The sequence below is a fragment of the Cuculus canorus genome, chromosome 1 (genome assembly GCF_017976375.1).
Source record: "Cuculus canorus isolate bCucCan1 chromosome 1, bCucCan1.pri, whole genome shotgun sequence".
Taxonomy (NCBI): domain Eukaryota; kingdom Metazoa; phylum Chordata; class Aves; order Cuculiformes; family Cuculidae; genus Cuculus; species Cuculus canorus.
The window spans coordinates 198176511-198192581 of NC_071401.1; the positions used below are offsets into that span (position 1 = coordinate 198176511).

Below are 16071 nucleotides of genomic sequence, written 5' to 3' on the forward strand. Positions count from 1 at the left end.
AGGAACAATCAAAATTGAGCAGTAATGGAAAACACTAGTATTTCTTCAAGGCCAAGGGTTATGCACCTCAAGAATGTTTGAAGAGTTTGCAATAATAAAGTGGAAATAGGAGTCAAAACCATTCTAGGTTCTGAGTCACTGCTCCACAAGAAAATTTAGGACTACTTTAATACAGACATTTGATTAAAAGTTAATTTTTTAAAAACATTTTTTTTTAAAAAAATAATTCCTACAAATTAGAAGAAAAGATTCCAGTATCAAGACTTAAAAAAATAGTAAAAAAATCAAAATATAAAAAAGTATTTATGAGTGTCAACTTGAATTTGGGGTGGTCCTGTAACTTAGTGTTTTGGCAGTGCACTTATGCTTAAACTGTAGCAGCTTCTTATTTTTGTATAAAGCATGGAAATACTTACTATGTCATATTTTTTGAAGGAAATTCCTCATAGGGTTCCTCATAGACATGCTTACAGAACACTGACTTTGGATTTGGGGAATCTTTATTTCCAAGCCTTGTTTCCAATATCATGGGATCAAACGAGGCATTTTAAAACCTGTTAGTTAAAAATCCAGAATGTACTTATTTTCTGTTTGTAATGATGACAGACATTGAGGTGCTAGTATCTCAGAATTTATCACCTATGCATTACACGCCTTTAAACAAATATTATTTTTTATGATGAAAGAATTTCTCAAAACTCCAGTGTATGAAAAAAAATCTAGAATAAAAGGAGTGTTTACAGCAGGTGGAGCGTCCTGCACTTGAACTAATGAGAACAACAACGCTAACTAGGAGAGCAGGACTCAGATAGAAGAGAAAATTCTCCATCTTCTCATCCTGCTTTATATCTACCCGAAGCACTGAAAAGCTTCACTAGAGTGCCCAGAGTAGGCCCAGTGAGATGGACAGATCTTAAGAAGAGTGGCTGTTCTAGGAAGAGAGGTTAAGGGAAGTGAGCTTCTTTCCCTTGGAAAAAACAGGTAATTGCTGTCTTCAGGTCCCAAATGCAGCACTTCTGAAAAGATAGACTCAGATTCTTCTGAGAGATGCACAGTGGTGGACAAAAGGCACAAGTTGCACATGGGAAACTAAGTATTCTTCACCATGAAAGCAGTGTAGTCCCAGAACAGGATGCCCAGAAAGACAGTGAAATCTCCATCTACAGAGATTTTCAAAATTCAACTGCACACGCTCACTAGTCATCTGATCCAACTTTGAAATTTGCCCAGCTTTGTGGTGGATGGCCTCCACATAACCTTCCTAATCTAATTTGTTGGTGATCCTTATCTCGGTTACTATGATAGCTGAGGAGTTTAGCTAGTTAAAGTTTGCAAAACATAATGGAGGCACTAACAGCCTGAAGAATTTTCTGCCAAATTGTTGCAGAAGATGTGAAAGAGTAGGGATTGCAGTATTTATTTTTATTAAATAAAAGCTTCGATGTAGGCAAGAATGTTCTGTAACTGTAGTGTTACTGAGATGAAAAATATTGTTAGTCACGTTTTCAAAATACGCTCTAGAAAAGGCATTTGGTTTTTTATGTATTTTTCTATGTACATATAATGTTACTTCTATAACACTGTCAAAACAGTTTGTTCTCTTTGGTGGGCTTTTGGGCCAAATGATGAAGAAATGGGGAAGAAAATGGGTTCTTTTGCTTGGGTTATGGTTACCTCAGACCAGCAATCTTCAAACAGACTGTAAGAACATAAGGACTCGGAGCAGCCTACACTACTGCTGTCAAGAGAGTGACTTTCACCGCCTGCAGAAATAGCTGGAGGCATTAATATAAAACTCCCTATATGACTGCATCACTGATAAATGAGCAAAGGACAAACTCACTGACTGCTCTCCATTCTTCCTAGAAGACCATGATATTTCTGCTGTGGATTATAACTTAGGGATCATAAAAGAAGCATCAATATGATGCAAGTGATTAACTTAGATAGTAAAATTTCTGAAAAAGACAGTCATTGGTACCAATTTTAACTCAGACAAGACACATAATTTTATTTCACTGTTACTCTCTTGTATATATATAGCAAAAATACAACCACGTAAGGGGTTAGAGAAAATCACAGAATCATAGAATCACCACGTTGGAAAAGACGTCTTGGATCATCTAGTCCAACCATTCCTATCTGCCACTAAACCATGTCCCTGAGCACCTCGTCTACCTGTCTTTTAAATTCCTCCAGGGATGGTGACTCAACCACCTCCCTGGGCAGCCTCTGCCAGTGCCCAATGATACCTTCAGTGAAATTTTTTTTTCCTGATATCCAGTGCTCCATAAGTTTATGAAATAAACATTACGTCCAAGCTACCTTATGATTTCCTGAGGTTTATGTCACTGTGTTTCATTAATGTTATTCAGCTACTGAAAACAAACATTGAGACTCAAATTTGCCTCTGTATGCAGCTTCAGTTTTGAAGGAGTAACACTCATTCTGATTCATTGGGTCCAACACCCTTCCTGATTATCTTTTCACCTCTGGTAACGACTGACAGTCTAAACCAAACAGATTTAGAGCAATCAAGATGGTTAAACTTCTCATCTCACACACAGAGAGGAAATCCACAGCATTTACTCCTCCTTCAGGCCTTCTTCCATACCAGTTCTTTAAGTTCATATCCCGCCTTTACTTTTAGTTAATAGCTATTCCACTTAGTCTGTTTGGCATTTAGGATCCTACATCAGGAAAAAGGCTTGCTAGGTGGTGTGAGAACACCAGGACACTTGATGCTTGAGCTGAATTCAGCATTAGCAAACAGCTTGTTAACTGAGTAAGGTGAGATAATAAAAGCTGTATTTTGATAGGAACCTCTTAGACTGGATGAGAGAAGGTGTCAGAAAGAGACTGGTTAGGAAACAGAAGTTTTAGCAAGAAGATTAGAGAGAAGATATGGACAGATGGAGAATGTGAACAGAAATTGAACGGAGATCTGGATTCATTCCGTACAAAATGCAAGTTATTTAGGAAGAAAGCCAAAAGGCAAGCTTCCCCTGTAGTCTCATCTGGAGGGAGAGGAGGAATATGAAGAAAGAAATTTCAGGCTCTGCATCAAAGTCTCACAGAGGTGTCTGAGTCATATCCTGTGACAATGTTTCAGACTTACCCCTGTGTTTGGATTTTCTAAATGGTGACTTAGGCGCGGCAGCACTGAGCAAACTGGTTACTGTTAATTCCTGTCTCATACCCGCATTCTAAATGCAGACTGTAAGCACTTACTATACTATTATGGATTCCACTCCCTGAGCTGAATATTGCAGCAGGGAAATCACTTCTTTAAGTTTCTGAAAGAGTTTACCAGTGTTCAGCTCCTTCTTAGTAACAAAACTGGAAATTATGTGGAGAAACTGAACTGAGAAGATAAGCACAAAGGAAAAACTGTCTTAGTCTCTCCAGGTCAGATTTGAAAACTATTGACAGGATAGCTTCTGAAAGTGAATTAGTGTCAACAAAGCCAGTCTTGTTGTGTAATAAGAGGTTTATCTGTGCTATGATGACCATCCATCAGCAGCCATTCGCCTTAAAAGTATGCTGGAAGAAACTGGAAATTATTGGAAAGCTTTGTTTTTTTAAATGACATTTCAGTGAATACAATGAAACTTACTTTATCTTTTTCTTAACTGAGCTTTGGTACCTAGAAAACAATTTATAATCCTAACTTTACTGGAGTCATAACTTTTGTTTTGCAGAATTGATAAAAGAAAAATAGTACATGAGCAAATAACCCACCGTTTTTAATGAGAGAAAAAGCAAGAATTAAGAACACGGAGCACCCAGAAGACAGGCATTCCAAAAGACCATGGGATTCACTTAACCAAATGCAGTCTCAGCCATTTAGAATCTCTTTTTAGTAAATGGAAAAATGGGTGAGATTAACCATATTTTAAAGTACAAATACAAAATAAGTAGATGAACCGTTGTTCCCTTGGAATATTTCTGCCTGTAGACTATAAAAGGAATCTGCAGTGACCAGACTGGCAGTGATTTTACACTACCAATATCTAGAATTAAACACGATCTTTCCAGTCGTTCATATCTTAACCATGAAGCCCATGCCCTTCTGCCAGTCCAGGAAGATGCAAGACCTCCCTATGCTTACAATTGTAAAGCGAGGAAAGTAAAACGGGGAATAAATGTTGCTTCAGCTAAGGGACAGGAGGAACAAAACAGATATAATTTAGACTACTTGATTATGGGCCTATTTTCTTTTCTCAGCTTCCTATCTTTTAAATGAAGACTGTATCACAGAGGTCATTGTGACTATAAAAAGAGTCCTATATGGTCTGAGTGGTTATTTCATTCAAGCAGTGTGACAAATTCTATAACAATACAAATTGACAGCAATGATATGGATGATAATGTGTAAGAAGAGTCATGAATACTAGAGAAAGCTGTATTTAATTTTAGAATTCAGTTTTTAAAGATAATGCTATTACTTATACTGTTGAAGAAATTCTTGGCTTGGAAATCAGTCATGTAGGTCATCTATTCCTTTATGTTATTCCCAATATTCAGATATAATAGAGTTTCTCTAAAATACGTTGTTTCTAAAGCATTTATGCTATCGCATTTATGAAGTTTTAGTTTGTATCTACTAAACATCCCAGGCAGTAAATTGAGATAATCCATTTCCTGCACCCATTGGATGTGAAGAGTGGTTAGTAGCTGTCCTATTTTCAATAATGTTTAACACAGTGAAGGACTGTTATCTTGCCCAGCTCTGGTCTTCTTTCTGTATCAACAGAGACAGATCCTCAGCCTTTAAATCACTGTGTTGTCTAAATATTTTATCCTTTCTCTTTTGCTCTACTTTGAATTTTTTTTCTCTAACTTTTACGTGGTCCTAACCTAAACTGCATGTAGTAGTATACCTGAAGTCTCACCAACCACTGAGTAGGGTAGAACAATTACAACACATGTCTCACACATGCACACGTTGTCAGTATTTCCCCAGAACACCACTGCCTTTCATTTAAGCAACGAACTTTTGCTACACCTGAACATGTCCAGTACTTCTATTGCTTAAACAGTTATATTTCTGAATACTTTTTTTTCTTCTTTTGTACCTGTACTGTCTGCATCCTTACTGAATTTTATTTTGGAACATTACTCTGAACTGCAATTCTGCTTTCCCAAGTAATTGTGTTTCCTATATTGATCTTCAAGTACTATACAAGTGCTTTCTCTATACCACAAACTGCAACTGAATTATTAAAGAGTCAAGCCTATGATCCACTTAAAACTGCCTACCAGTTTGACAGTGACCAATTTGTCCTAAGATATCTTCTGGCTGGCAGATGGAAAGTAAGCTTCCATTAAAAAATAGTAAATGCAAAAATTTTAGTTTATCAATAAATAATATTGTCCTGGGGTAAGAAAGTAAAGAAGCACAGTAAAAGCGATTATAACAGACTCTCTTCTTAGGGAAGTCTCCTGTGTCCCTGGGATCTGGGCTGGGAACACCACTAGGAAACTTCCTGGCTTGGACTATTACTCATTGCTGTTCTTCCATTTGTGTGGTGATGAAGCTGCAATGTGTAGTCCAAAGGCCATCAAAACAGACTTCAAAACAGTCTTGGGATGGTTGGTGAGAGAATCTGGAGCAGAGGGTATTTTTATTTCTCTCCTTCAAGTTGCGTGCAGGGACTTTGGAAGACATAGATGCACCCGGTGCATTAATACATGGCTCCATGGCTGGTGTCATCACCACAGTTTGTTTTTTTTTTTTTGATAATGGGAAGCCCTATACGGCACCAGGCTTGCTGGTCTCATATGGCATTCACCTTTCTCAAATGGGGAAGAGGGTCTTTGCTCAGGAGCTTGCAGGGCTTTAAAATAGACTTACTGGGGGAGGGCACAGTTAGGTGAAAAAAACGGAAACTCTAAGGAAAATTCTAAGGAGTTGATCACACAGAATAATGACTTTAATACATGCATACCCTGCACTGTTTCTTAATAAAAAAATAAAACAATAATTAAAAATAAAAAACAGACAGGGAGAATTTTAAATCCAGTGATTTGTATTAACAGAGCATCCCAGAGGCCTCACATGCAAAAATGTGCTAACCATTGACATAGTGGAGAATGAAGACATGTACAGAACATCATTTTACTGTTCTGAATAATTTGTTATATTTAATTACATCTGATCGTAAGTTTTGGATACACCGTGGTTGTGGTTCAGGGCTTTTTTTTTTTTCCTTCTAATCATCATATGGGACACATGAGCCATCATGGGGTTTGGATCACTGCCAAGTAACAATCACATTTGGCTGATCAACACAATATTTTACAAGCTTAAAAATATTTTAATAATATGGGAAAAGTTGTTAGAATGAATACTTGTATGACATTATGAGATGAAGTTTGGACTACTTTGACAAGAACAAATTGGTTTTCCCTAGTTATTGCACATTGCTACATTTTGCAGGGAGGTTTTCATGTAGGAAACTAGATTCCTTCTGGAGAAAACTAAATAGGAATCTACATGTATCTCAAATGTGTTTAAATCCCAGCAGGGAAAAACAGTCCAAAACAATGACTGGGTCCTTTTGGACAACACCACATTTGCTTGCTGATACTTTAGCATCAGCTACTTTCATCTGTTTTTCTGCTTTTATTGTACCAAACAACTTGCTAACATAGCACAGTCAGTGCAGGGAAGATTTTACAGACATTGTTTTTATGCTCCTTTTGGAGAATGTACATTCATTTGCTCATCACAGTATGGTTTTGCTGTCCTTCAGTCATAGCTGCCTATAAAAGATCGAGCAGAATAAAACACAGGGAGCTAAGCTTATCATCAGAATCTGTGAAAGAAACCCTCTTTTTTGTTCAGCCAGGCTACTACACTAGTAGATATTTTACCCTCCTGCTACTTAGTCAGACTAACAAAAGTAATCCATGGCTTTACAGGAGATGAAATTCTGAGGAAAAACAGAGCTGAAGCAGGCCAAAACTTGCTGGTCAGTATGTGTCTCTGTCATTCTTCTGTGTCTGCCCGGTTTTGCTGTATATGTTTATGCGCTGTATTTATTACTTTAAAGCAGGAAACATGATTGTGCCGTTTCTGGCTGTGATAGAGTTAAATTTTCTTCACAGTAGCTAGTCTGAGGCTATGTTTTGTATTTGTGCTGGATACAGTGTTTGTAACACCTTTTCCTTATTGCTGAGCAGTGCTTACACAGAGTCAAGGGCTTTTCTGCTCCTCACACCAACCCACCAGAGAGTGTACTGGGAATGAACAAGAAGTTTGAAGGAGACCCATCTGGGACAGCTGACCCCAAATGACCAAAGGGATATTCTACACTATATAACATCATGGTCACCATATAAAGCCGGGGAAAGAAGAAGAAAGAGGGAGACGTTTGGGTTTATGGCTTTTGTCTTCCCAAGTAACCATTCCATGGGATGGAGCCTTGCTTTTCTGGAGATAGCCGAACAATTGCCTGCCAATAGTAACAAGTGAATGAATTCCTTGTTTTGCTTCACTTGTGTACACAACCCTTGCTTTACCTATTAAACTGTCTTTATCTCAAATGACAAGTGTTCTTATTTTTACTCTTCTGATTCTTTCACCCATTCCATCAAAGCAGCGAGCAGCTCTCAGGTGCTCAGTTTCCTGCCAGGGATAAATCACAATAATACCAGCCTCTGTACCTGAAATTCAAAAAGTATTCCTAAAATGGATAACCAAGACAAACAAGTCAGCTGGCAGTGAGTGGAAAGATATTATTGTACCTTAATTCTTTGTCTTTTATGGAAGATAAAAGAGTGATGGAAGGGATTTGTGGGTTTTTTTAGCGTGTATATGAGAGCTGGCTTAAGAGGAAGATGGATAAGCTGACAGCAGGTGAGAAAAAGCCCAAGTGACAAAACCTCTAGGCTCTTTGTCAATTCTGCCATAAATCCCATGCTTTACAAAAGATTGTTGAGGATCCCCTTTGAAAAGCAAAAGAATGACCACCATAGTAATCCTCTACTATGCATGAATCCCTTGGTTGAATAGAGAATGTGTGAAATCAAGTAATTTAGAAGTATGGACTGACTCAGTTAAATGTGCTTTAGAAAATAATGTTTATATAATATGTTGACCAAATATGGGGTAACATTTCTGCTTTGAAGATCTGACAGATGGAAAAAAGATGCCCCATTTGAGTCACATAAATGTTACTCAAAAGGATTTCAAATACAGCACAGGAAGCAGTCATTTGAAATATTAACAGGACCCTAAATGGTAATAATTCAGACCATTAGTGGAGAAAGTAATCTTAAATCTAATTAAAACCACATTGATAAAGAGGAAGATAGGTAAGTCCTATTTGTTACACAGGGATAAATTGTCTAGAATTGTTTCTAGATACGAATGAGATCCTCTTTCAACTCGGTTTCCAGTGAATTTCTTAGAAGCACACAAAAAAAGTGTGTGACTTGATATTCCAGCACAAAGGGATCTCAGCAGGTACATCTACACCTTCTCTGGGTTGCTAGACAGAATTCAATCACAAAATAAGGTCTCCTGTCCATGGACAGCCTCATTTGCAGCTGCATGGTGCTCATCAGGGATGCAGGAACCTGTGCGCCTAATCAGACCTGGTGACAGCCTATTCCTAACTGTGTTAACACACCAACAGGCAGACCCAGGTATGCAGCTCACAAACTGCATGCACACCACCTGAATCATGCCGATCAGGTTGCTCCCATGAAAATGAAGGAGTGGTTTCCACCAGTGCTTGAAGAAGAGTTTTATTAAACCACAGCCTGTGGATGTTACTGTGGAAAAAAAAAAAAAAACAAATCAAAACAAAACTCCGCCCTTTCAATCCAGGTTACTCTAAATGCTACCAAAGTTGGTTGTCTCACTCATCACCTGTCTGTACTTAAACCCAAACAGCAGTTGTTTCTGCTCCTTTATATTGAAATATAAGTTCTGCAGAAATCAAACGTTCTTTCTTTATTCTAGACTGAATCATGGGACTAAATCAGAAAATTAAAGTCACTGAATTAAGCCTTTGGTAGTTACAACCATGTGACCACCTATCTCTCAGACCACAAAACTATAACAGCTATAACAAAGACCAACCTCTTTTAGGTGAAAATAGCTCAGACAACAAGAAACCAAGGGAAACATAGACATCCAGTGCTCCAACAATAGCAGCAATCTCTTACAAGCAATATTGGCATGACATTAAGAAATGAACCTACTCCCTGCTTCTGAGGAAGGTAAACAAACAAAAATACCCAATGTCAAACCAGATATTTATCCCTACTGTTTCTTTCTATTACCCAAGCAAAACATTCCTTGTTGAACTACAAGCCTGGTGATTAGCTTAGTCCTGAAAAAAACAAGCAAAGCATCATGGATACGATATATGGAAGGAGCAACTACCCTGTTTACCCTCTTCGGTGTCTAGATGTCCAGCACACCTCATAAGGCAAAGGACAGCCAAAATCACTGAAGTACTAACCTTCAGTTTTAAAGTTGGAAACTTTAGAGCACCATCGAAGAAAAAAAACAGGTTAATGTTCTCTGGTTTTATTACTCTTAAGTTTATGCCATTTACGGAAATTAAGACATTTAAAGTCTATGTAAAATCACTTCTGGTCTTACTACAGCAATAGATGAAGTCCTGTAATTCTTATCTAAAGAAAGAAACGATGTTTTGAGATTTTGCTTCAAATCATTACCTTTTTTACTGTAGTATACAGATTGGAATTATACTGCCTTACAATTGCAGCCACTCATATCAGATGAAAAATTTGAGAAAAGTCTTGGTTAACTCTCTTAATAAACAGATTGATCGAACTCGTTATAAGTGTTGAAGCTTAAATGTACATTTTCTACCCTGAAGCTGACAGGATGTTGACAGATGTGTCTTTGGATTAGTTTCACTAATATAAACACTTGTTCTGAGTCTTTATGCACTGCTTAGCTGTAGATGTTGTATGAATGTGACAGTACACATGCAAGATCTTTGAAATTTAGTTCAGTTAAGTTGAGCAGGCCTTCTGCATCCAAAGGCAAAAGGAAGACAACTTCCATCTTTGATTACACTTATGCAATACGTACAAGTGCTGAAGTTGACTGTGACTGGCAAGTGACTTGATTCTGTGTTGCACTGGGGTAAAGCTAGTTATTAAACTAGATAGGTACTCAAAATTCTTTGTTGCTGCTGAATGAATCTCAATTTTCACTTCCAATTTCTTCTAACATTTCCCAGTGCCCTCACGGAAACCACTGCTATGGCTTTGCACTCCATGGAATCCTAGCATACTGGGCTGCAGGACAATCTATCAAAGTCAGAGCTGGGGAGGTCATTGCCACCGGGAGCTCAAGTGGCACAAAGCTCACAAAACAGGAAAATCTTTGCAAAGTATCAATTCCAGATAGATGGCTTCCACAACTTTTTGTGATGCTGACAACTAATAGCACACAATTTTGCCTTGACACAGATACACTTGATTACTAATAAATATTGCAGAAATGTACAGCACATTAGAACTACCAAAGGGAAGGCAATGGAAAGCTATAGTGTCAATGTGGATTAACAAGAAGCCACCATCTATGTTCATTCAAGTGTACATATAAAGACAATGGCTACAATAGACAGTAAATGAAAATCTAATGTAAACATATAACTTGTTATCTGAAAATTAAATGTGTCATCGCAGAAAGCAGTATTATCTGGACACTCATTATTATGTGATTAGCTAATAGGTTATTTTTCAGCCTTTCACTCATACTAAATTAGATAAAACATAGCAATAATTTCATATAAAAGGAATAAAATTATATTTAAGGCAGCAGTTTTAAAACACAGAGACATAATTTAATCATCTCAGTCATAATGGCCATAATCTTTTTTCTTGAAATTTTGTAATAAATATATTTTTCAATGGAAGAAGTACATGAATGATAAAAGTGCACTGCCTGAAGGACATGGTATAATTTCAGAGTAATGTTTAGAAAAAGACTGATCTTATTCTTACACTTTTAGTCCCACTGTTCGCATAAGGATCAAATTTTTTGATAAACTGTTATAAAAAGATCTGTGAAACATATACATGAACAGATGAACCTTTTTCACCTGCAGTGTTTACGAATGCTATTAACAAAGTGATGGGATATTCATCCATGCAAAAAATATTCATAGACACACTTCATTTCTCTAAGGTAGTGAAAGAATAATTTTTCATTTACATTTTGTTCTTTTATGCTCAGCTCTGGTAAATTATATTTTCCAGAGTGAACTGTTTCACAAGTTTTTCTGCACTGAACTTCATTGTTTTAAATGACATGACTGATCCCTTCTATAATTAGGAGCTCTCCCGTCAGGAGGCATAAGAGTGTACACAAAGAATTAACAGACAAGGACTTTAGCTGTTGTGAGCACCGTACAAACAAAGAATGAAAAAATAGTCACAGTGTCAAAACCACTTTAAAGTTGAGGAAACATCTTACTTTCACACTTAGCAAGATAATCCAAAAGTTACCCTCTATTTAATCTTAAGTATAATAATGATGTATGAATGTTAACAGCACAGTTCTACAGGTGAAAAAATGTCAACAAGATTTGTGCATTGCCAACCATGACACTGTGTGTATGCTTACTTTCAGGAAGAACTTTGGAGTGTGACAAAATGTACAAAAGAAGAAATCACTGTCCACTCTTTCCTGTGTTTCCAAGTTGAGAGAGTCCTAAAACTCAGTTGGTATGAATAAGCACAAGCTGGAGAGAATAATATCAGGCTTGTCAGGAATATCAGGAAAGTAGATCTTATACTGCAGATCTCTCTTTCACAACATAAAGACAATGAGTAATTGAGAACCAAAATCAGCAACTGCAAAAGGAATTTATGCCCTTATTTCCAAATGCTGATAAGGTCATTGCATCATCTTAGGTAAGTTTCACCCTAAATACTCTAAATACTATTTTTTTTAATCATAAATCTCTTTTCCTCCTTTAAATTTTTTATACTTGATCTCATCCTAAGTTAACTGAACCCCAGATAATTAAAAAAACTCTCTCAGAGAAAGAGGGTGTAACAGACAATGCTCGACAGAAAATTCGAGGTGAAAGTAGCTATGATGGTCCTGGGAGGTTTGCAGAGTAGCTTCCTCAACATATGCCACATGAAACATTTAGTGCAGCCCACTATACAGTCACAGAATTATTTTACATTCCTTGCACGTGTCTACTTGCACCCCATGTTCTGTAAAAAATGTCCAACTCATTTATTTAAACTGTACGTACTTTGAGACATGGGTTATTTGTTGCATGATGGTTGCGTACTATTAAGAATAATATAGCCCATTACTGTTTGGGCTCAAGGCAAAATAGTAATAAACAGGTAGGTAAAAAATAAACAAGCCCTTTTTTTCCCTGTCTCTAATGAAAATGTATATATTCAAAAGCTACTGTGAAGGCCTTTAAACAATCATCTGTTAATCGAATTTGTTAACCATCGTATGGTAAAGAATAATATCAAATATATATGTATTTATTAAATAAGTGAATTAAATAATTTGTCCTCCATAATAGCTTCAATACTCTCGGTTATTTAACAATATTACACTATTATACCTACTTTCCAACATCTAGTAGGACCCAACACTTTCTAACTTGTGAACAACTTTCTTTAAGATGCTGTTCCAAAACCTCTACAAGAAACTTTAGTGTTTGTGCCACAGTTTCCACCACTGTGCTAATCCTACATTGAGGAACGATGTTGATATGTAATGCCAATGTCATGTTTACAGTTGTCCCTTCAAATTCCAAGTACTGTTTTCCAGGCAGTAACAGTGTAGGAAGCATTTATTATCCAGACAAATATGTGAAGCTGCAGAAACTAGTCACAGTGGGAGCCTTGGAGTATACAAACAGATAATTCTGTGCTTGAAAGCCACCGCAAACTATACAACATAGAGATTAAACCCTCTTTTTTCTATCCAGACTGTACTAATCACTCATGTATTCAAAGATAACTGAACATAAAAGGCAAAAAATGCTGAGGAACTTCAAGGACAGCTCTTATAGAGCTCCCACAAACAAGATACTGACCCTGCAACTGACAGAAGGGAATCAACTTGGACAAAAGGACGGCTTTAAAATGACGTGTTAAATTATAAAGGTATTTTTTTATGCAAGACTTATTCCTCTTATTCCTCAATAACAAATTGAATCCCAAATCAGAAATTTCACCATTCGAAGAAAAGGAATACTGCAGGAATGACACAATTAAATCCTGGTGATGTCAGCCTTATTCAAAATTACCTCCTCTGGCCCTGTAAGAAACAGCCTCCAACACTTGCATAACTTCTTGATAATCCTTCTTACCCATAACAAACAAACTGAAAACAGATTTGTGATATGAGGCCTTTTGGTCTGGGAGAGATAAAAGATGTACAGATTGGCATACATGTCTACCCACAGAATCACCAATGGTCTAGATACCTCTTATGGGTCCTTAAGAAGAGCTAAGGTAATTGTAAATTTGGTTTAGCTGCCTCTCAGAAGGCACATACAGTAATTTTAAAGTAAATGCACTACAGACTGTGCCAAAAGAGTTGGGTGTGGTATGATTAGGAAGAAACTGATTCTCATTTTCTGAAGAACTGGTGGTAACCACTATATTAGTAATTAATTGCCATGTAAAACATACAGTGCCTTCCCAATCCTGAGCAAGAATTTGCAGGGGTTTTGTTTTTTGTTTTCTCTGAATCTTAGTAAGACTGTAAGATGGATTCCTCTATTTCCAGGCAAAGCAATGAAGGAAGTAACCATTGCTTTAGACAGCAGACATTCCTTGAGACCTTTCAGCAAGGTGTGCAAAAAGACTACATACACAGGTATTAAAAATTAGTGTGTCAGCCCTCTAGCTGTACTGATAGGTGCAGAATTGCATATTTAGGAAAAAAAAAAAGAAAAAAGAAAAAAAAAGAAATCAAATACTTCTTACCATGAAACCCTCAGTGTACTGAAACTGAGCTCTGGAACTGTCTTCTGCTGTGGGACTCAGGGGCTTAGGATCAGACATAGAGCGTTGCATCATCTTTGCTGCCTTTGGGCTTGATGGAGGAACCTTGGCAATGTCAGCATGCAGCATCTTCTGAGGGCTGATGTCATCAGTGATGGGTTTTTCATAGGGTACAAATGCTGACTCTATAACTTTGCTTGGTGAAACAGGTGAAATGGGTGAATAGAGAACTTTGGGAGATTTGGGAGGGGAAGGGACTACCTGCAATGTGGAGTCTGGATGAAGGTGGGATGAGTATCCTATCTCTAATGGTGTGGGGCGTTTTTTATCTTTCTGAGGAGATGACGCTGACAGATACTGGGGACTTTGATTATCTGACTCTGTCTCTGTTTGACATCCCAAACTTTCTCCTTTATATGTCTTTTCGGGAGCTGAAATGTGCTTTATGATTTCAACCTTAGCATCCAATCGGGCCCTGATTGAAGGTGTTCTTATTGTTCCTACAGGTTCTGTTTGTACTGAAATTTCTGCTACTGTCTGAACTGCAATACTAGATACTTTGGAGAATTGTTTAGCTTTGTCTGCCTCAGTGGTAGTCTCGCTGTATTTCCCTACACGAGGCTTCCTTCTGGATCTGCTAGAAAGATCCCATTCATCTTGATCTTCATCATCTGTCTGAACACTCGTGTCAACACTCTTCTTAGTTCTCCTTCTCCTGTTTGTGTAACCTCTGTCCGCTCCGTCTTCATCATCAGTCTGCACTCCACTGTCCACTATCTTTTTAAAGCACCGGGGCTCTTCTTCCAGGGTCTCCTCAAGCTCCTCATATGGACCACGTAATTTTGGCATAGAACTTCTCTTTTTCAATTGCTTCTCTTCTCTAACATCAATATCCTTAAGAGACATTTCTGAAACAGAGCTTAGAATACCAGACCTAGGTATGTATTGGGTAATGCCGTCAGACTGAACTGTATACCATGCTTGGCTTTGTGGAATTTCAATACCCAGCACTCCGGAAGCCGTAGTGGTCACATCATCAGTAGGCCAAAACTGGCCATTTTCTGTGGTTGCATACTGTCCTTCCAAAAGTGTTTGATCTGTGGTAGCTTGTGGTGAGCCGGTTCCTGAAGCATCATAACCATACTGATATATTTGACGAATTTTTTGCTCCTCTAACTGTTGGTGGAGCTGTTGTTGAAGTTGTTGGAATTGTTCAAGCTGCAACTGCTGCTGGGCTAATGTCTCTTGCCTCATCATAAACTGTGCTTGTCTTTCCTCCTCTTGCTGAAATAAAAGATGATGTTTCATCGATTGCAACTCCTCAAGCTTTTTTTGCACCATAAACTTTTCTTGTTCCCTAAATCTTTGAATTTCCTGACGTTCCCATTCCAGCTCTTCTGCAAAGCGCTGCTGCTTAATTTTCTCAAGCTCAAGCAGTTCACGCTCCAAATCAAGCTGCTGCTGTTTGCCTTCTTCGGGGGCAATGAGAAGGGCAACCTCATCTTCAATCACATCTGTATAAACTTCAGATGCCGTTGTTAAAGTAGGTATCAAGTTGGGCGGCTCACTGGTAATAGTTTCTATAGTAAGAGGTGGTAACCCTGTCTCCATGTCAATGGCAGTAATTGCACTATCTTTTTCAGCTGCCACTGTTGTCAAGAAACTGTATGATCTTGGGAGTGGTTGATTCTGTTGTAAAGCTGATAAAGAGGACACTGAGTCAACTGTTTGAAGAGTAGGCAAATCTCTGACGCTTGTACTGAAAATAGAACCAGGTTGTGTAGTGATGGGAAATGTGGATGGAATTGGAGTTGCTACTGAAGAATAAACAACACCATTGGATGATCTTAAAACATTTCCAACACCAAACTGGGAACCCAGAGATGATACCATTCTTGCTTGGGAATACTGTGGTGTACTGAGCCCGATGCCTGAAATCACCTGTCGAGTCTCTGGATAAGGACCAGTAGTCTTGCTTGAGTAATCCATAACCTCACCTGAAATTACAGGGCAAAATTACAGTCCAGTCCTGCACAATAATGCTGCTTTGTGAATTCTGAAAGTCATCCCATCTTGATGAAT

General features: G+C 37.8%; 1 protein-coding gene across 1 annotated transcript in view; it reads right to left on the reverse strand.

Moving 5' to 3' along the window:
• The window catches only part of PCLO (piccolo presynaptic cytomatrix protein), a 362471-nt gene that overhangs the window by 166968 nt on the left and 179432 nt on the right, over window positions 1-16071 (reverse strand). The window contains exon 6 of the mRNA XM_054056434.1: window positions 13972-15986. Within this exon, the coding sequence (XP_053912409.1) occupies window positions 13972-15986 (2015 nt within the window). The remainder of the gene's footprint in view (window positions 1-13971; window positions 15987-16071) is intronic.